The sequence below is a fragment of the Gallus gallus genome, chromosome 5 (assembly GCF_016699485.2).
Source record: "Gallus gallus isolate bGalGal1 chromosome 5, bGalGal1.mat.broiler.GRCg7b, whole genome shotgun sequence".
Classification (NCBI taxonomy): Eukaryota; Metazoa; Chordata; class Aves; order Galliformes; family Phasianidae; genus Gallus; species Gallus gallus.
The window spans coordinates 10,898,726-10,920,590 of NC_052536.1; the positions used below are offsets into that span (position 1 = coordinate 10,898,726).

A 21,865-nucleotide genomic window follows, 5' to 3' on the forward strand; every position below is an offset into this window, starting at 1 on the left:
GGTGACCACAAGATTTTCAAACCTCGTGCACTAGAGTGGCTTATCCTTCTTTCAAGGTAACAGCAGACCTGGCATCACTGGCCAGAGAAAATAACTGTTTTCCATGCTTTTAAAAATATTGCATCACTGTCAAACTGCTGCCCTGTTCTCCACAGAACACGGCATCAGCAAGTAACTGAAGGGTGACCCAAAAACATTAGAAAAGGAGAGGAAAAAGTCCCGCTTCTTGTACAGAGTTGTGTCATTAGACTATTTCAAAGGTACCAGAAAGGTCTACTGGGTCTAAACACATATTTAAATATGCAGCGAGAGGGTTATAAAAAGCATACCACACTAGACATGTAATTAAGTAAATATGAGTAAGCTATACATATGCTGAACCATTTATCTGGACAATTTTAATTAACATATTTACTTGAATGCAGTGAGAAATGAGGATTCCTATTACAATATGCAAGACAGAGAGAGATCAAGAAAGAAAAGGAAGATGTTAGAGAAGCAATTTCTCTGCACCTTTTGGAGGAAATTGTTCCCTGAACTTAAGAAGTCATGATTTTCATTGCAGGACTGAGATAAAATGAACACACTTCTTGCTTTACTTTTGGTCAGAAGACCTTTTAAAATGGTTCTTTTTCAAAGAGAAATAACACTCCTGTAATTTTAGTGTATGTTTATGTAAAATGAAAGTGGCAGTTTCGTGTTAATAAACCTTGCTTAGGGAAAAAAAAAATACATATATATATATATGTATCAGTTACTGAACTATGGTGAGTAATTAGCCCCTTAGCATCCCTTTTCTCCAGGAATGCTTCCTCCTGAGCTGGCTCTTTTAAATAGCTCCAGTCCTGGCTGCCTTTGTTGAGCTTGGAAATTGTGCACATATGAGAGAAATTAAGCCCTCATTTAACAGGGACACATGCCTGTCAAGTCCAGAGGAACAAAGGCTGGTCCCTGGGGGCTACTCAGCTCCCTGAGGCTGCCACTCATTCTGTTAGCAATGCTTACCCTTTACAGATTGTGTATAAAACCCAATAAATCATTTCATCTGCTCTGGTTAATATACACATGAGCCTGAGACTTTCTTCAAAGTATTTTTCTTTTGCTTACAATGCCATTTGTTTTATAAGAGGTGACCCTATGCTAGAGTGTAGCCAGATTTTTACATTTATATAATAACATTAATGCCTGTGTAGTAAACCTGAAACATTTACTGTGAGGAATAAAGACATTTGATGCTACATCTATTTCACACAGGAAATGTTTTATTACATTTTAATGGTCAATAATCATCAGCGTCTATTGTATAAATTACTAGTATATTCAGTTCCTCCTAAAGTTGCATCTGAAATGTATGCAGATTTCAACTGACAGTAAAACAACAGGGCAAATAAAATGACAGATGTGTAGCTTTGCCTTGGAAGTCTTTTCTCAATTAAAACAAACCAAACAGGAAAGTAATTTAATGAGGAAATCATTTTGGTTTTGTTCATTATAAAATTTTATCACAAAGATGCATCTATACTATTTTGGATTAAAAAAAAAAAAAAAAAAAAAAAAAAAAAGAAGTACTCTGATGATTAAAAAGTATTAATAGCACAAAGCGATAACCAAAGTAAACAACCTACCAGACAAAAATATTCATATAGAATGTATCAGCTACCTCCAAACATTTTAGAGCGGATAGGCACAATTATCCCCAAATATACATGCATACACACAGCAGAGGAATATTTTACAGTGAATAAAAAAAGCAAAATGAAATGCTGTCATTTCCACGTGAGCTCTTTTTGTTTTTAAAAAGCGGGCCTAATTCTGTACTTCCAGTATTAGACTGACATAAGTGGAGAGAAAATGAACAACACCAGCTGAGGAAATGGCACCCTGCACTGCATTCAATGAAGCAAAACTCTCACTAACTTAAGCACGAGTTTTTCCTTATACTTGAGTGTAGGATTAAGCCAATGAAGACAAGTTAGTGGTGTAGAATAAAAACAAATTAAAGTGCAGAGCTCTATCTTCTTTCCCCAAAACGGTGAAAGCAATATTTCAATGCCTGCTATTAACAGGGATCCTTTTTGTTTTGTCCACTCAGCAATTTTTAACTTATACACTGAAAGCATGCCATTTTTCAGGCAACAGTATTCCGCTTTGTATTTAAAACCACACAATAAAGAGAGCTGACAGCTTTAATCCTGATGATACTGGGAGCCCCAAGTAAAAAGAAACTGGTAAAGCATGGAGTTTTCCCTGCTCAGCAGGCAGAGAAAAAGCAGTTCTGGATTTGATAAGTAAAACCAGATATAGTCAATGGCTATATGTTAAAGTCTTACAATTAATGGGAAACATCAACGGTCCAATGAACCAGCGTATCAGTGGGGTTTCAGAGACGGTCTTTTCTTTTTTAGTTTTGTTAGTAGGTATTCATCTGCTATACAACAGTCCTGATGTTTTGGATGGGTGTGTTATTTTTTTTGTGTGTGTGTAAAACTATTATGTAAGCTACACTTCAAAAGGGAAAAGAAATAAAATATTAAGACTCTTACCCTCACTTACATTTAAGCAAGAAAATTCATATTGTTATTATTGATATTTTTCACTGCAAATGTGCGTCACTGTAACAAAGCCTCTGAGGAGAATGGGATGTCTATATGAGGAGCTTTACAAATCTAAGATGTAGCCCTTGTCCTGAAAGGTCTGACAGCCAAAAGAAGCTGTTGTAATAGCAGTTCAACCACAGTGAATTCATACCCAACCTTAGGCTGCACCCAAATGCTTCAATTCAGCTCATGTTAATACCAAGAAATTAACAAACAAGTACCACAGAAGTACAAATTTGTGTAACATGATACTGTTATGCACAATCTTAACAGTGGCAAAAATACAATAAATAACCTATTGCTTTGAAATATATATATATAAAAAAGTACAATGCAATGCACTTCATTTAACTTAGAAGGGATCTCGGGATCTACAGCTTCTCCTCCATCATTTATACACAAAATGAATTACTAAATAATGGTATGAAGAGAAATTAGAAAGGTAAGAGACTGGGTCTGCCATGTAGTAACAGTCAGGATTGATTTTGTAAGCTTAGAAGGTAATTAAAAGTAAGCCCTTAAGGATACAAATAAGTTTGCCACAAAGGCTGTTGTAATTCTGGAAAGAATCTAACTAAAGCTAACTTGTGAGCAAGGATCAGGTCCAAATTCAAATCCTTGGTCCAAAAGTCACTAAATAAATGTAAGACTTTCACTTCAGGAGAATTTGGTTCATTCCTCAGTACTCCTACTGAATTTACCTGGGTAATAGAATATTTGTTTCTAGAATAGACATAAAGAAGCATTATCCAGGCTGTTTTTTCCCCTTCAGCAATAATGATCAGAAACTCTGAGCCACTTTATCCACCTACTCTTTACAGATCAAAATGCAAAACGTTGCCGTGAAAACAAGGGAGAATATGCAAAGGTGTTACATGCTATGTATGCCACTGACATAATACTTTAATAGGATATGCTGTAATTTCCTGCAATTAATATCTTAGCAGAGCTATAAAGGCTTTTTTTCCAAAATTATACCATTGCGTTTACAACACTAAAATTAATGTTGTGTCAACCTTTCCATTATAAGCCTCCTTTTTCAGAGGTTTATAACTTGCCTATAAAAGTATATTCTGGCCTAAAATGCAGCAGTGAAGATCTCAATTTAGAAGCAGCCATTTTGATTAAATAAAAAACATTATTTAACAGCCGTTTCAAGTATGTTTCTTGAATGCCCTACAGAGCACCAAAAAGTGCAGGCATTCCTCAAACAAAAAATTACTTTCCCTCCCCAGTAAGCCTCTATTTAAATGATGTTTCATAGCTGTGAAATTTGTTTTATATCTATAAAGAAAATACATGGATTTGGGAAGCGGTAGGCTGCTTCATTGAGAGAGTCTCTCCGCTTGGCTCTTTGTGTATGACAACAGTCAGCACCACGACCACAAGAGATTCAAACTAGCTGAAATATTTTTTGTTTGAGGCAATAGAGTGGGTGAAAGGAAAGAACAAATATTTCTCTGGCATGCTGAAACGGATTTGCTCTGGCAAAAAAAATTCCATCAAAATAAATGAAGGCAAGAGCTAATTTGACAGAAAATCATGAGAGAAAGGATGATTGAGACATTAGAGATCCACCCGATGAATTCTGAAAACACAGATTTCAGGTCTGTTAAATTTTTTATAAGATCTGGAGCAAGTCAATCAGGAGATTTAACTTAGATACCTAAATTAGGAACCTACCCTCCCTGTCTAATCAACAGAAGGTAATTCAAAGCACCTGGACTGCTTTATATATGGAGTCTAAAATCCTAATTCAGTCATCCAAATTAGATATCTAAAATTAGATACCCCAAATATCTATGGGCGTTTTATTCTGCCTCAAAAGAGTGTTGTGAGGATAATACACTTGAGCTTATGAAACTCAGATATGCAGTTATAGAGGAGATGAGTACCCTGAAAATATGCAACCAATAAAATTCAATGAGATGGAAAAGGCAAAGCCAGAACAGTGATAGTAGAATTCTTCCATACAAATCACTCCTCGTCACAGCAAAAAACAAGTGCCAGACTCCCCTTCTCTAATAAAAGTTTTTTTCTTATTTACATAATATAACTTACTTTTTCAGAAAAGGAGTACCAGTCTGTGAATAGTCAATTAGTTATATGCTGCATCATCAGCTTTATTTTGCTACCTGCAGAAAACAGGTAGCAAACACTCAAGGCTCACCTTCCCACTACTGATGTAGATTGTAAAATAACTATATATTGCTCCACCTTTCCAGTTTACAGAATAAAAATCACTAATACATTACTTTAAAATAAAGTTCCCTAGCCATGAAGTCCCATTCTATAACGTGGGGCAGTGATAGGTCAAGATTCAATCAAGATGGATTTCACCACCATCAACTGTGAATTTTTTTGCTTTTATTATTTGGTGTTGCAACTTTAATGTTTTCTTATCTACTGTCACTTTAGGTGAGTAAATAAGATGAATTCAGCACTTCATAATACACTATTGTAGCGTACTGAGGTATATTGTTTACCTCATTTATTTTCTTTTTATATTATGATTACGAACTTCAATTTAAAATTAATAACATTCTGTAGGAGTTGGTGCATGTGAATTAAGTGTGGTGATCTCAGTGCATCCCTCTGGAATTTAAAAGATATTTCACTGTGTTATATCATGTGTCTCACAGTATATCAATTTTTATTTCCCATCTCTCAAGCATGGAACGCACACTGTGTAACTTCTTAGTTTCTCAATATAGACATAATTTACCCAAGCTGTGCAAATGCCCAACTTGCTGAAGATGATATGTATAAGGTTTATATAAAAGACTCGTTCTTTCAAACAACTCAAAGTCTTGCATATAACATAACCCACTATATTATCTAATTATCTGGGAGGAGGGGCTCTAATGAAGCAGGGGGGAAAATTAAACAAAGAGATATGGTGTAAACTGCAATCTTTAATCAGCTTTTCCTTACTTTAACGATGGGTTTAAAATTAGAGACAAAATACCTGGCCAGGGCATGGAAAACTACACTTTGATATTTTTGCCAGTGTCTGGATTAACTGGTTGCTTAGGGGCCCAGAGTATTAGAAATATTCATTTACTTTACTTTTAAATATATGCCATCAAAAGTATAATAAACGTTAAACTGCACCTGGTTTACTTATTTGTTTGCATGTACTGCTACTATCTTCATGTTTCATACTTTCTGAAGCATTCAGAAAGCAATGCATTTACTTCTTACTTGCTGACATTAAATGTAGTTTAAGTAAGTTTTTATGCTCAATATTCAATAATACTCCTGCATTCTTGAGAATTCCCACAATTACTTCAAAGTCTGAACAGCAAAATCATTATGTTTTCTAATAGTTTTTATACACTGTCAAGGATAACAACTGAAAAACAATTTTGATCCTTTAGGTCAGGGTTTAGCCCATGTGGTAAATTTAAGATTTTACTGTGAGATTTCCAAAAGTACTTTGCAATTTATTTTTCTAAATGCTTTTGGCCTTTTTATGTGGGGCTGTACTTCATCATTTTAGTCCAAATACCTGCTTTGGCAGACAGAAATTTTGACCTCTGATATCATCACATTCCAGTCTTGCCTGTATACCTGAATATCTCCATAAATCAAGTCATTTCAATACTAACATTTATTAACCATTTTTTTATTCACTATCTCCTGATGAATGTGTCAGTTCAAAAAAAAAGTCATAGAAATCCTTCCTCCCCCCCCTTCCTCTTGTCCATCACATGCTTGTCAATCACAAAAATAATCATTGAAAAAGTAACTAATTAGATAGGAAAGGCCAATATCTTTGGCAGTTTCAGTGTCAGTCCTGGGATATGTTTTGATGTAACACAGACGTTAAGACCTGAAAAAGAACTTGTGTGCCTAAAAGGTTGTCTGTTTTTTCCAACTACACATTCAACTAGAAAAACAAATTACACCCCTTAAGAACCTTGCCTCATTTATATCTTTGATATCCCGACCACAATATTAATATTCTAAGTCCTTCTTCGTATGAGATGCCCAATTCCTCAAAGCCTACTTATGTGAGTAACACTTAGATACAAGTCATCAAATACTGGCTAGGCAAGTATTACTCAAGCAAATAAGACTTCACAGTGTCAGCCCCATTGGTAGGCAGCCAGTTGGCTCTGTTTCTGCTCCCAGTTACCCATGTTAGTTTGTGCACATGTCACTTAAGAAGGAAACTGGTTTTCTCTGCTGGAGCTAATATTGTATTATAACCGCACTATTCCAAATATTGCAATATTGCAATTACTACATAGTACTGAGTGACAGTGGGGGTGATGCTGACCTATACTATTAGAGGAATAGCACCAGAAGGGTTCTAAAGAACAAGCTCTGCCAAGCTTATTGGGAGCTAAACAAGAGTGAACGGACCTGCAAGCACTGAAGCTGCCAGAGCATTTTGCTTGGTTGGAATGGGCTGACCAGCAGCTAAGAGCGAGCCCCGGGCAGCAGTACCGGTGGTTAGCAAATATTTGCTTGATCTTCTGTTATCCAGGGGCTGACTATAATCTACTCATAATTATCACAGTTCAAACCTGTAAGCACAGGTGGCAGAATGAGTGTTTGGGCCCAGTAGAATCAGTGAGAGTGTGGCCCTGGCTTTGGCATAGGCACAGCTGAAAACAAGCCCTTAAGCCACTGGCAAGATTGCAACACAACACACCCAGAAGAACAGAAGCAGCAGTACTTGAACTGGGGAGAATGGATGCTTGTGCCTACATTTCCAACTTTAAAACAGACGTGGGAGAGGGAAAGTAGGAGGGCAGATACTATCATTTTCTGCACCAACATGAGCCTGAGGAACAATGACATTTACTTTGGTTTAACTAATTTCCACACATCAGATCATGTTCAGCACCCGTGTGCCAAAGTTCTATTCTTCAAGTCTGTTGAAATATCACTTTCCGAAACATGTGTGCTAACATTTGGCCAACACCACCACAAGATCATTTTATTAACTTGTAGCTCATTTCATAGACTGCTGCTCATGTTGCTAACATATGCTATTCTACCATTTACTGCTCTATAATTAGAGAAGTCATATGAAAGAGATACACAAGGCTTAATTTTTGCATTAAATACAATTTGTTTAGACTCGAGTAGGCGAAATAAAGCTATTTAAAAAAAATCACATATAGTGAATTAAAATAGCTGTCTTGTTTTCTAACAGTTAGAAGGCCGAAGTAAAATATAATGATAAAAAAAATCCCTACCACCTCAACACTGCAAACAGTTTAAAGGCTTATGTGGAAGTGGAATCCAGAATTACATTCTGCTTTTCCAGAATAATTCTTGTTTCTAACAGCAGCTAGCAGAAGCCTTACAAATGGAGAACCAAAATGTGAGACCAGAATCTTCTGAGAGAGGATGAAGCCTTAGCCAATGTGTCATTTTACTTAAGCTATAACTATGTTGTCATGCTAAAGCATTTTTAGTATGTTTGAGGCTGGATAAAGGATAGGGAGTACTGCTGGTGTATTTATTAAAGTGTGGGCTGCTGAAAGAATGTAAGGATCATGCATTACTTCTCCTAACACCCTACCAACAGAGGAAATCCCAAGACAGCCAGCCAAGGAGATGGCTTTCAGTGGAGAAAGCTGAAACAGAGCTTTTGCTTAGGTAATTATCAAATAAGGACTTTAGAACTCATTAATAAATGACCATGTAATAATGAATAAAATATGAAACATTTGACTTTGATGTGGAGCATGTTAGTCTTTTGTCCTTGCATCAGTTTGGACAGAAGCCATGATGCCATGCCTACAGAAGAATCCCACGGATGTGAACCAGTGCTTTAGCAGTCAGCTACAAGTTTCAGGCACCTAATCTCAATTTCTCTCTTCCATGCAGACAATTTCTTTACAGAAGGGATCTAGACAGATTTTTTGACACTGAACTGCCAAAAACAAATCAACAAATTAAAAATATACCAGTGAGAACTGGGAACCAACCCGGAATTTGTAGGAAATGTATATCTTCTACTATAAATTAATAAGCTACTGCTATAGTTTATTAAAGTCACCACAATAATTTACAGTTTCAACTAGCATAAACTTGACTGCTTATAAATTACAGTAGTTTTACCTATTCTTTAATCCAGAAACATCATTATTAAAATGTTTGATGCAGGCTGTAGTGCATCTATCATTACTTTTAAAAGTTAATTAGATTAGATAAAAGAAATAATTAGATTTGCATTTTTATCCCAGTTTTAAACTTCCAAAGAAGATCACAACAGTGTGCCTGTGGGCAATTAAAAACAGCATACAGCAGTGAAATATAAAGGCAAAAAAGGTCTGTTTTTCCTGGCTAATTCATGATTGAAGATACAATTACAAAATATTTTAAGGGTTTGCTGAAGCTGGGGGCTATTCCTAGACTTCTAAGCTTTGTTTATAACTCTCGTTCTCTTTCAAGGGAGTATCTGATCTGCGTACCATGCCAATAGAAGTATCAAATTGCTTTCAATGGCTTTATTTGGTCCTTTTCAGAGCTTGCTAGAAGGGGATCGGTTTCATGATCAATAACAACAGGAAAAAAAGAAAAGAGAGGAAAAAAAAAAAAAAAGGAAAAGAAAATGAAAAACAATTAAAAAAAAAAAAAGTGGTGAGGGAAGAATATTTCCTAGAGCCAAAACAGTAGCACTACAATTGCATTTTGCTCATCAGTGCTAAATACAATTTACAAAGAAAGACAATCTTAGAGTGCGTAACTGAACTGACAATAACAAGATTCCAGCTTGAGCATTTTCAGCAAGCTCACTGCAAGGAGCTTTAACCTGTGTCCAAAAGGCAATAAATGAAAGGTTTAGCTCTTAAAATTGGAGGTCAGTTACATACTTAATGATGAAGCATATCTTTAAATCTATTTCTACTATTATTATCCTAGCAAAAAATTAATTAAGCAGGCCAGGGAGGCCAGGAAGGCTAATGTGGAATGTAATTATTCCTGATCTTTAGACATGTACTTCACATAAAGAGATAGTCCTTATTCAGCTCACCAGGTACCTGAGTTGTCAGTAGTTAATCATGGATAAGAAGAGAGACTCACTGGTTCAGCCTCTTAAGTATGATCCAAATTATTCCTATTCAAGGACAGTTTAAATAGTTCTAATTTTGATGTCACTATTCTTTTGTTTGTTTACTATCACAGCAATTATGTTCACTCTTTTCGACTAAAATGGACAATGCAAGTACGTTAATATGAAGTTACAACAGCATGAGCGTATAGATTAAAACTAAAAAGAAAATACTACTAAGAATAATTTCTAACAGCCAAATTAAAACAGAATACATATGAGAGCAGAAGCCAGCTCTTCTATGCTGTGGAAATCATACCTGATTCAAACAGAAAAAGAAATGCTTTGCAATAGCATTGAGCATAGTACAGTACAGAGGAATAGGGCAAAAAGAAATGGGTGAAAGTAGTTTGGAATAGCTCTCCCTGTAATACTCACTGCCAGTGTTTTTTCAGAGAGGTTTAACAACCAGTGTCCCTTTTAGAAGTTTCAGTCACTATTTAGGACTCACCCTAATGAAGCCTGCCAACCAGAGGAGGAAAGACAGAATTTCAGCCCTTAAATGCCTCCACAAATAGAGAAATCCTGGAGCAACATGCTCCAAGCATCAGCAGGATCTAATCCCCTCCTCAGCTGGACATGGTGGGTCAGAGGCACTCCTCAAGCCTTGTGCTGGAAGAGTTGAATTCTGGCAATGGGGCACTGAGTTCATGGGAATTGTGCAGCCTCAATCCTTTCACAAGGTTGGAACCGTTATATGGACACAAGCCTTCCTTTCTTCCAGTCTTCTCTTTATGATGGACCACCAAATCCCTCCTCTAAACAGCTTTGTCTATTATTTATTTCTAGGCTTTTCCTTTCACAGACAGAGATGTGCTTGAAATAGCTTCATTTTGTTCCTACTACTTCAAGAATTAACTTTTTTTTTTTTAAAAAAAAAAAAAAAAGAAAGATCTCTAAAGAATCTGAATCAACCTAGAGAGCTTTGACTTACCTACAGTATTTCCTTAAGGTGATCTTCACTAAAAGCTTTGCAGAATGATCTTAATTTGACATACTAGATTTCAGCCTACCTCTACAGACTCCACTGTAGAAGAGAGTGTATCCTCTTCCCTAAGAAGAATTTGAATTGAAAAGTAGCAATACACTGCACTTGTTTGAATTTTTTCATTTAAGTTCCCAAAACATTATGATCAAATGGAGCAATTTTTGAAGTTGCCGATAATCAGAGAGAACTGAGAACAATTCCAGATTCCCAGTCCCTTTAGCAAACTCAAAACTGCTCTCCCCACATTGCACACCTTGAAAGTAGCATAAGCTTTGCTTGGAAAACAGGAGAACATTTTGAATATTTAATGACCTAGTACTCTTGAATTGCCTATGTTGTTTTCATATGCTAAGCTAGGCTAATTGCCCATGGATTGCTGACAAGGTTTTGGACGTGTAACACATCTGGAGTAAGGTGCTCAAGTAAATAGTATTAAGAAAACTAATTTAAATAAGGTGTTACAATGGTTAAATAAATAGCATAAAACATTACAAATAATAAATACTAAATAGTAAAAATGCCCATTAAATTAACCCAGTAGGTATCCAGGGAAGGATGTGTTCTATTTAATATGAATTATTTCCACTTTTCTGTTTTGTTGACAGGAATGTTCATTATTTCTGATTGTTTAAAGGGTTACATGAACTAGATGCACTTACTCATGAAAATTGTTGTTTAAAAATTAGCAGTGTACCTCAGAAGATGAGAGCAGTACACTATGTGTCTTGTGATAATAACACTGCACAGCAATGCCCTACTGCACACTGGAGAACATGCTGTACTTACTTTGAGTAGCCCTGCCCAGACTGAGCTGGCACCTGAACTACTTCCATTTTGTAATCTCTTCTAAAGGGGAGAGGCATGGAATAGTGCTATTGTCTTTCCCTGCATATGAAATGTATTTAAAAATCCACACCATAGTATGTAAGTAATTGCTGTTTCCTTAAAAGGCTTGCTCAAGAGTATCTTTAAACAAATACACCTTCTAAATCAAGAATGTTATCAGGGGTACAGTCCCAAATTCTACCAAGACCAAAGAAATAAGCTAAGAATGTAAATGTTTATTAGAAAATTGTTTTTTCCCCTCAAGCCACAGAGGGCAGGATTCACCTCATCTCACTTCTGCCCTCTACATCATAGGCGTCAGCACCCACCTCCCTTACAGTTAATGGAGAAAAAAACTGTCATTTTAGGGAACAATTCATCTGACACACTTTAAATGTCTGCTTTAGGGAGAGATGAATTACATCCTGAAATTATTCACTCTGCTTCTTTCTGCTTACTGTAAAAGTAATCTGGATAATTAATAGAGACAATCTATACTGCAGTTATCTATTTTTGATATGATGAATTCCACCTAGCATAAATAGTAAGACTTGCACCTCAGCATTGGGTTTTCGTGAGAAGATGCAGGGAGGGAGCCTAGGAGAAACAGCCCAGTGCTACATCTCTCACTTGTCCCCTCATTTACTTCCATCCCACCCACAGTCCACCCTTAAAGAGCTACAGGTCTCAACAAACTGCAACACTCAGAAACAATTTAACAGCAACAAAACCTACTACAAACTGTCAAGGTGACTTAGCAATTAACTTCTCTCCCAAGCAACTCCTGGCTAGCAAACCTGCCAAAGAATTAAGTCAGAACCAATAAACAGAGGAATCACATGGCTTACAAGCAAAGCGACTATGTAAGCTGGTGTTTAGCCCAGGAAACAACCTCCTAACAAGCTTTTGAGATGGCATCTGTCCAACATACATAGCGTTTCACACTGATGTTGATGATGTTCCTCAGGCAATGAGGAATGCTCTACCAGTCTAGCTAACAATCTAGGAGAGGCAATGGTCCCCTCTGTCTCACATACACCGATTAGACTCACCTGACCCACATCAATATCATTTGTTCCATGCAAATATAAGGATAAATTAAAAACCCCAAACTCTTGAGGAGCTAAGGAAGAGTAGCTTACACTGGCAAGAATTTTAAAGCAAAGATTGGGAAGGATCACAGGGAAATAATACAGCCTGCATTAACAAAACAATCATTAAACAATCACCTATTAGCATATATGTCTAGGAAAGGACACACAAAAACAAAACAAAACAAAACAAAAAAAACTTGTGGAGTTCAGCACGATGTATGAGGGAACTGGGGAGTGAACAAGAAAACAAATCGGCAAGCTATTCTAAGACAGCATTTCCCTGGCATCAGTAAAGCTACTGGATAGTTTCAACTGAAACATAAAGTGCCTTTAAACTTTTTACTAGAGAGCAGGACACCTCCCAGTAACACAAATGCACATTGTCTAAATAGGGACAAAAATGAGCTGGTGTGATTCCTCTTTCTGTGTCCTAATTTTGAAAGGAATTTAAATATTATAAACTCCTATAAATAACTATTCTGTTTAGCACATTCAGCTATGTTTCAATGTTAACTTTTATATTAAGCAAATATTTTTATACAATTTTTTGTTTTCTGAAGCCAGACCTGCAGTTAGCCCTTAGGGAACAAGATGGTACCCTTCTTCCTTTTACAATTCTAACAACTCTTCCACGGTCACTGTACCCCTAATATGAAAGTGCACTCTTCCTATAGACAGTGACAAAGGCAGTGCTTTAAAATTCATTATGTATCTCTCAGCCCAGGTATAAACACAGTTAAACATTGATTAAACTCATGAAAGTCCAACAGAAACTGCACTATAATATTTGCCAAAGCATTTGCGTGCATTTCTTTCGTATGAGGGAAAGAAGCCTTCAGTTTTGTCATCTAATAGCATGGCAATCAACTGATAGTCCAAACTTAAGGAAATGGTTGGGAACACCATAGTCCGTCAGACCAAAATGAAATATTTAAATCTAAAAACAGTTCCATGAAAATGCTTTCAAAGTGGGAAGCAGAGAAGGCAACAGAATTATATGTCAACAGTGCCTCTTATCTACAAGGTGAGCCCCAAAAGTAATGCCTCCTATTTTGTTATGTGGGTCAACAATGTCAGAGACTGATATTGGTGGTAAGGTAGCTGAGGCTGAACCTTCTTGCCAATCTCCCATTAAATGTTGTTGCCATGCGACAGATGGCAGCAGAGGGGCAGTCTGACCTGCCAGTGCGGACGAAGCAAAACTGTATCACTGAATTCCTCCATGTAAAAAAAAAAAAAAAAAAAAAAAAACCAAAACCATCACTCATTGACATTCATCAACACCTGCTGAACATTTATAGAAATCAGACAGTGGATGGGTGGTGCATTTCAGCGGAGGTGTCTGAGACAGCGGGTCACCTCCATGGGTGAAGATTTTTATGAGCGTGGCATGAAGGCTCTTGTTCACTGCCAGCAAAAATGCATAGCTAGTGGTGGTGACGACACTGAAAAACAGTGTTCTGTAGCTAAGAATTTGATCTATCAAATAACATTATCTTTGTATCCATTGTAGTTTCCATGAAATAAATAGGAGGCATTACTTTCATGGCAACCAATCTCTGTGTCATTTCGTAATTGTGTATATACTTAAGAGTGGGTCTATTTGTACAGATTTAAACCATGTCCTGAGTACATGTATTTGAATACCTGCAGAGCACTGCCAGATTCATGCAGGTACAATCTCACTGAATTGGAAAATCTGAGAACCATTTCAGTTGGAAGGGACTTTTAAAAGCCATGTAGTTCAACACGCCTGCAATGAACAGGAACACCTACAGCTAGATCAGGAGCTCAGAGCCCCATCCAGCCTGACTTTAGACGCCTCCAGGAATGGGGCTTCCACCACCTCTGCTGGCAACTTGTTCCATTGCTTCCCTACCCTTTTTGTAAAAAAAAAAAACAAAAAAACCTTTTCCTTCTATCCAATCTAAATCTCCCATCTTTTAGCTTGAAACCATTTCCTCTTGTCTGCAAACGCTCTGCTCATTGAAGAAAATCTCTGTCCAACAAAAATGCATTTAACAATAATTTTTGAAGGCACGGAGACCTTTCCTAAAAGGCTCCTTTACTCAGGCATGTTAGTAAAGCATGTGGCTGCTTTATTTTAGACCTTTCCAACTCCATAAATGGAATTTAAGTATAATCAGAAGAGAGCAAAAAAACACACTGACCTGAATTTGCTGCTGCAGTAGATTGATTTTGTGCTGCTGTTGCAGAAGTTGCTGCTGTTGTCTTGCAATCTATTAGAAATAAAATTTCCATTAAATTAAAACAGTAATATTGAAACTTCAATATTATTGAGTGAAAAAAACTTTCTGTTATTTTTTACTTCTTTTTTATCAAGGATCAGGTTTTTTTTCCTTATATAAAATATATTATAGAGATATCCATGCACGTGATACAAACATTTTAAACTTAAAAGCAACGTGAAAGTGTAGCTATCCTGCAAGAAATATGTATTTTAAGCACTTAGACCTCAAATCAGGAAAGCATAAAAACATAGGTTTAGCTGCGTGCATGTGAATAATCTCATCGCTATTCAACAAAGCGTTTAAGCCTGTGGTGAACTTTGTCTATGATGCATTACTGTTAGCTACAATGGGAATGAAACACATGCTTAAAATTAAGTGCTTTGCTGAATGGGGATGGGATTACTCAGGTGCTTAAGGTTAAACACACATTTTCCTGCTTTGCTGAACTGGAGCTGTAGCTAGTATTTATAGATGTTTCACTATTCAGCACAAGATCCTAGGGCAAGCTTCTCTTAACTTCACTCACAGTGAGCAGCACACTGCTTCCCTTATGAATCTCAAAGTCCTCCTTGAGACTACTCAAGGAGGTAGGGTCTTACATGGTATAAAAGCAGCGTTTGATGCTCAGTAGGTCATCCTCAACACAACACTGTGAAATAAGTACATATTCCCACTCAGTTGGTAGATTCAGTAAATGATCTTGAGAGTAAAGGTTCAATACATATCTAAGAGGAGAGAAGCAAGCATGGGGGAGAACAAAGACTCGTGAGAGATGCTGCCCTGCCCTGACTGTTCCTTCACACCCTACAAAATCAGCATGCAAAAGCAGAAGAGAAAGAGAATCCTGCCCTCAGAGCTGCTCCTCACGATGGGTTAGGCAGCCTGCAGCTGCAGGGAAAAGCCATGGGAAGCAGGGGAAACTAGATGGCTGCTTTAGGGGGCAAACTGCACAGCAGACTATAACAAGGACGAGATTTGTGTTTCCTAGAAGCTCCAGCTTCAGCACTTCTGCTTTCATTTCTCAAATATAATTTCTCCTCCTATCAATATTTATCTAGAGCAGAGGAACCCCATAAAACAGCACAAATTTGGTGACACTGGTAGTTTGACTGGTAGTTTCCACTGTTTCCATTTTGGTAAAACCTCAAGCACGCTCTGTTGTAAACAAAGAAATCTAAACAAAATATTTTTATGATTAAAAAAAAAAAAGTGAATGAAAGGTAGCAAGATTGATTTGGAAATAAACAATCACGTAGTCTTAGTGTGAACTGTTCAGAATAACTCATAAGGAACCTGCAGGTACATATTAGCAGCTCGTAACTGCTCACAGAGATCAAGTCTGTCATTTCCTTCATCTCTCACTTTTTCACCTGGAAATAGCTCTGTCATTTTTTCCACTGCTACAGTTAAAATTCACTTTTGTATGGGGGACCGACAAAAAATCCATACTTTCTAAGTCTTGCACATGGCCTCAAAGAGACAACCTGAGTTCTGTGATTCTGGGACTGGATCAAAGCAAAGTGCAGCATAAAAGGAATCAAGCAACTATCAAAGCCTAGAACAATGATGCCTGCAACAGGGATCAAACTCCCTTTATGTCCTCGGTGGTCAAATATTTCTGGACAAATCTCCCAGTAAATTCAATAAAATTATGGTGAATGCAGACTGAAAAATCAGGCCCTAGTCTGTTAGTTAAAAAGGCAGCTCAAACAGAGGTGCCTGTGTGCCCAGAGGCATCTCTTAGCACCTCAAGTCATCTGTTATCAGTGGTCTGCAATGGTGTCTGTACTTGGAAAAGCAACCCTGTGCTACAAATATTTATGTATATTTAACAAACCTATGTGAGTGCTTGTGTTCCTATTTTAATTAATAATGCATCAGTTGTCCTATTACACATTTGGACTGAATTGCTCATCACTAAAGATCAGTTCTGCTGGGTTTCTGCTCACAGTGTAGCACATTCCATGCTGCTAAAATCTCAGTGAAGGTATTTGAAAGATGTTGAGTTCCAGAAAGGAATTTCTTGTTGTTTCATATTGAAATCAGACGCTGAATGGAGCTGCATCATCGGTCATTCTTGCTGACATATCTTTTTTCACAGATTCATAGTACTCTATATCAAGGCTTGTTTGGAGCTGCTGGTGACCCATCTGCTACATCACGTAGTGTGCTATAGCCAAGGCAACAGTGAGATCTTTGTTTACATAACAAAGACAATGACTTGCTGCAGTTCTGATTGCTTGTGAACAGATTTTGTAGTTGCATGTACAATACAACACCATTTGAATAGGCATTTCCTGAAGAAACCCAGAAAAAATACCATGAAGCATCTCATCTCAGTGGTTCCTCTTAGACAGAACAGCACTGTGATAGAAAATGTATCCAGTATCCCACAATGCAACTTACCATAGCAGAATCTTGATGTATAGACTTGACACAGTAAAGCAGGGTACACAAGCACCATGTGGCTCAAATTCTGAATTTTATTTGCCTATCGGTTGAGCTACATGCTTGCTTCATTGAGCATGACAACCTAGTTTTAAGTGTCATTTAATTTTCATTTTGAAATATAATTACAAAGTGTTCACTGTAAGATATCACTCGTCTGCAAATGTGTCAAGATTAATTTGTGCTAGCTTATTCACAAGTGTCAATAGTTAATTACTGTGTCATCTCTGGATGGCTAAATGACATTCTAACTTCTGATTTTTTACAGTGTTCCTTTATGTTATTTTCCATTAGGGGATGAGTCCATATTCCTACATGTGGGCAAATACTCAAGCACATAAAATACGAGACGTCACAACTCATTAAAATCAACAGAGCATATATTGCTGTATATATCCTATAAAATACTTTTAACCGAAAAGATAATTCTAGTAATAATGTCAGATTCCTAAAAACCACACATTCATTTGGATCTGTCTGATCTAATGCCTAGGGGACTACTGTACGGGATCACGGTCGTCCCACTTGTGTACAGTGAGAAAAGGAGAGATCTTTGGACAACGGCATTTCTTTAAATAAATTAAATAAACCAACAAGAAACAACATGCAAACAAACAAATCAAACGTTGCTTATAAAATACATCCCATGAAGTTTTGGGGTTACGTTTTTCTGTCCAATTCTTCTCTTGTCAAAAAAGAGAAAGAGTTAAGTAATGCCTGCAGTGTGGCTCATTGGTAACTCCTAAATCACATCCCAGTACTGAAGTAAGAACTGTGAAATCTATCAAATTCAATTTGTTCTAAGAAAGAAAACATTCGAATTTCCACACCCTCTTTTCTCTTAGGATTCTGTGATATTTTTCTCTTCATGGAAAAGGCAGCAGTTTCTGAAGATATTTAAGGTCTTTTAACAACAACATCAAAAGAAAAGAAAAGGAAAAAAAAAAAAAAGGAAAGAAGCACGGAGCAGAACAGTATAGCAATATTTATGTTTAGCATTCTACATGAAACATTTTCACATTTTCACAGGTTTTCACGGGTTTCTTTTTTGGATCCTCACCTGTTCTTGCTGTTGGCGAGCAAGATCCATTTGCTGTCGTTGTTTTTCAATTTGTGAGGCTGCCAGCTTTTTCTGTTCATCATGGGCAGCCAGGAGCTGCTCCCGTAAGCTGATCAGCTGGGTGATCATGGTAGAGAGCTGTCGCTCTTTTTCTGCCAGGCTTTCTGGTGTACCTAAATGTGCAGAAAAAATGTACTGTAAATATGAGATAGACGAGAGTTACCAAGCAATATTCACAAAAGAACTGGCTGAATCACCAACGTGCTTATTTCAAGTGGCAGCTTGAATATATATTTTACTAAAAAATCCCAAAAGAATGTAGCACATAGCTTTGCTATGCTCTTAGAAGTGGAGGACATAACAAAAACGGAAGCAAAAAGACACAGAATATTATTATTTTTTTTTCTGACAGGAGTAATTAATGATGCAACACGTACAAATCCCTATATCTTTTCCATCTGAATCTGCCCAGTGTGATAAATACATTCACAGTTTATTAGATATAATTTTCCTTTACTTTATATATTTTGTTACTTTTTTTTTTTTTCCTAACTATGCAAGAATGCTAAAGAAAATTTTAAAGGCTGCTGTTCCATCCAAGAAGCAGTTTAATAGTTTATTGATCATTTCTCTGAAACACCCATATATCTGATGGGTCATTTGGGTAAATGTAAGCTTTAGTTATGGAATATGTATTTAAAATGAGCTCTACTTGTCCCTAAGAGAAATGGCTAACCTGAGAAAACGACTTAAAAATTTTCATTTAACTTTCAAAGTTTACTCTATAGAGAGCGCTTAATTAATATGAAACTACGGTACATTTATTCTTTGCGCTAATGATGCTTAATGGTCTGTTTATGGGTAAATTGCATGGGTCTCCTAAGTAAAGAGTACAGGGTCCTTTTGCAAATCAATGCAAAAATATTCCATCTTACGTATGAACATGTTACTCTGTCACAAACAGCAATGTCAGCTCCCATATTTGAGCCGTACACTACATTACCCTGTGTGAGCTTCTCAGACCCCCAGCACTGTAAGAAGCTGAGGCAGCAGTTTGGGAATATGGGAAGAGCACATGAAGGAGTTTCACAGTTGGAAAGGACATAAGTGAACCAATTGTAAGTTGTACAAGAGAACTGAGAGTTAGAGAAGAAGCTAAGCAAATTGAGAAGCAGTCAAGTCTGTTATCTGCCACAATGATAGGAGAAGCAGCATAAGAGAGGGTATTAGCATCCTTCCTTTCCTCCATTCACAACTGTGATAAGGAATTCACAGGGCTTTCTGAAGAGGAAGAAAATGTGTGAGGAACAGGACCTGGGAGGAAATGGAGAAACTGTCACCAAAATTATGACTCCACCTTCTTCCCAGGAGTAAGATGGGTATCTTCTAGGGAAGAGAAGAAAGAGGTTGACAGGTTTCATAAGGAGAGGGAAAACAAAACAGACCCTTGCTGAGCAGGTCACCAACCCAAGATGCTCTACCATTTACATCATGCTGTGACAGGACCAGTAATGCTCTTAGACAGGCTTTCATTTGCACAAGTGTCACACAAAAAGCCTCCATCTACACTTGCCTTTTATCAAAAGATGGCTTAACTCATTCACTGTAAACAATCAAACTCACAGATACGAAAAGTACCTGCTTTTCTGTACAGTTGTTAATTGCATTTTAATACATAAAGTACTGAAAACATTCAATCTCTTTGACACTATTAACTACCCTAGTTTTAAGTCTGCAACATATTGATGTTTCAGCATTCTGTAATGCCAAATCTTATCTCAATATGCATGTGACAAAGGCTCCTGATGGGAAAACACAAATAACTTCTCATGTTGCTGTAAAAGTTTTAGAAATGGTTAGCACTTTTTTTTAGTCCCAAGAAATGCAACGGCTACATGAAGTTAAAGCTGCGGGACACTCAAATGTTCAAACTTCCTGCAAATCTTTAGGATGATATGCACAATTGAAACAGGAAAATACTATTTCTGCAAAAAGCTGTTTCAAAGCAAACTTTAAAAAGATTTTAAAAGTAAGCCTAGGCAGGTACATGGCTGGGAAAATATCTGCACTGAAGATATTGCCTCGCCAGGATTCATTAGCTGTACTGAGCTCCACACCGCTGACATGATTTTGATTGTCTAGGCCTTCTGAACTGACTAACATTAACCCTCTGAAACTCTAACTTGATTTAGTCTAGTATATTTTGCACCACGAATGAAAGGTTAGTTAGGTGCTTCGGAATATGTTATAGTACACTGACATTTATTTTTACAGATAAAGGACTATTCTGCCAAGAAAACCCTACTTGCCCATTATGGCAGGAAGAGATCAATCAGTCCATCTATTTTAGAAAGCCAATAGGAAGCAACCTGCTGCCTCAAATGATACTTATTGCCATTCACTGCCACCTGGGAAACCACAGCTCGAGACTTTCACATCTGTCAAGCAGCTTTGGCATTGTAATGCAGACCTCTGATCTTACAGTCATAAAATATTTTACACACCCAAAGCAGATTTGCATGTCCTGCTCTGTTTCTATCTTATCCTGTATACTTTGTATACTCTCTGCTTGCTTCATAACATGAACAGAAAGGTAGCACAAAGAGCGCCTGTTAAGGATATGACATTTCATTGTTTTGTTACGATTAGTCAGAACTGTTTGATATAGTTGTAGCACATTATAAGGTCATTTTCTTTTCTTTTCTTTTCTTTTCTTTTCTTTTCTTTTCTTTTCTTTTCTTTTCTTTTCTTTTCTTTTCTTTTTTCTTTTTTCTTTTCTTTTCCCTTATACAATAGCGAGCAGAAATAACTGTTCCTATTCAGAAACTCATAGCAATTGTTTTTCTTTTTTTCTTCCCCTCAGAGAAGCACATCTAAAATGAATAACCCCTGTAAAACACTCTACTCTTTAATTTGCACTGTGCTATGTAATCCAACAACAGGATAGGACTGATGACCACAAAAAGTACACTGTGCTTCTGGAAAATAAGGAGACCTCCACGAAGCTGCACGACACCTAACCGAACACGGCTCAAGACAGGAAAAAACATAAGATGCAGAATGTTGTTGTATGAAGAGTGTGGGGGGAGATATAATTTAATTTTAGAGTGGAAAATCCCAACCATTATTTTACCGTTTAAACACCAATAAAAACAACTTGCTCAGAATGCAGACCAGATTGAGCTGATCTGGCTGGGCCAAGAGAGGTCATCAGTAGCTGTGTGCCATCATCATCTGTTTTGCATCCACTTACTGCAGTAAGCAATGAGATTCCTAAACTCATTACCAGTAAATAAACTTCTTCTGCTGACTAAAAAATACCTATAAATAAAATAAAGTATAGCTCTCTGTAAAATGTATTTGCCATAAAAACAGATAAAACAAGAAGCTTAGTAAAAAATATGCAGTAAATATGCCAGCATCCATAAAATATTATATATCACAGCTCTCTTTCTCTTTTCTAATCCTATTCTCCTGCTCCAAAGACAGCAGTGCATTTTTTTTTTCCATGGGGTCTTCCTTA

The 21,865-nt window shown here is 36.9% G+C and overlaps 1 protein-coding gene across 18 annotated transcripts in view; it reads right to left on the reverse strand.

The window, feature by feature from the left end:
* SOX6 (SRY-box 6) overlaps nucleotides 1–21,865 on the reverse strand; it is a 404,747-nt gene that overhangs the window by 125,740 nt on the left and 257,142 nt on the right. For all 18 annotated transcript variants that reach the window (XM_025150674.3, XM_025150677.3, XM_040700840.2 and 15 more), the window contains 2 exons: nucleotides 18,343–18,515; nucleotides 14,754–14,822 (listed from right to left, as the gene is read on the reverse strand). In XM_025150674.3, the coding sequence (XP_025006442.1) occupies nucleotides 14,754–14,822; nucleotides 18,343–18,515 (242 nt within the window). The remainder of the gene's footprint in view (nucleotides 1–14,753; nucleotides 14,823–18,342; nucleotides 18,516–21,865) is intronic.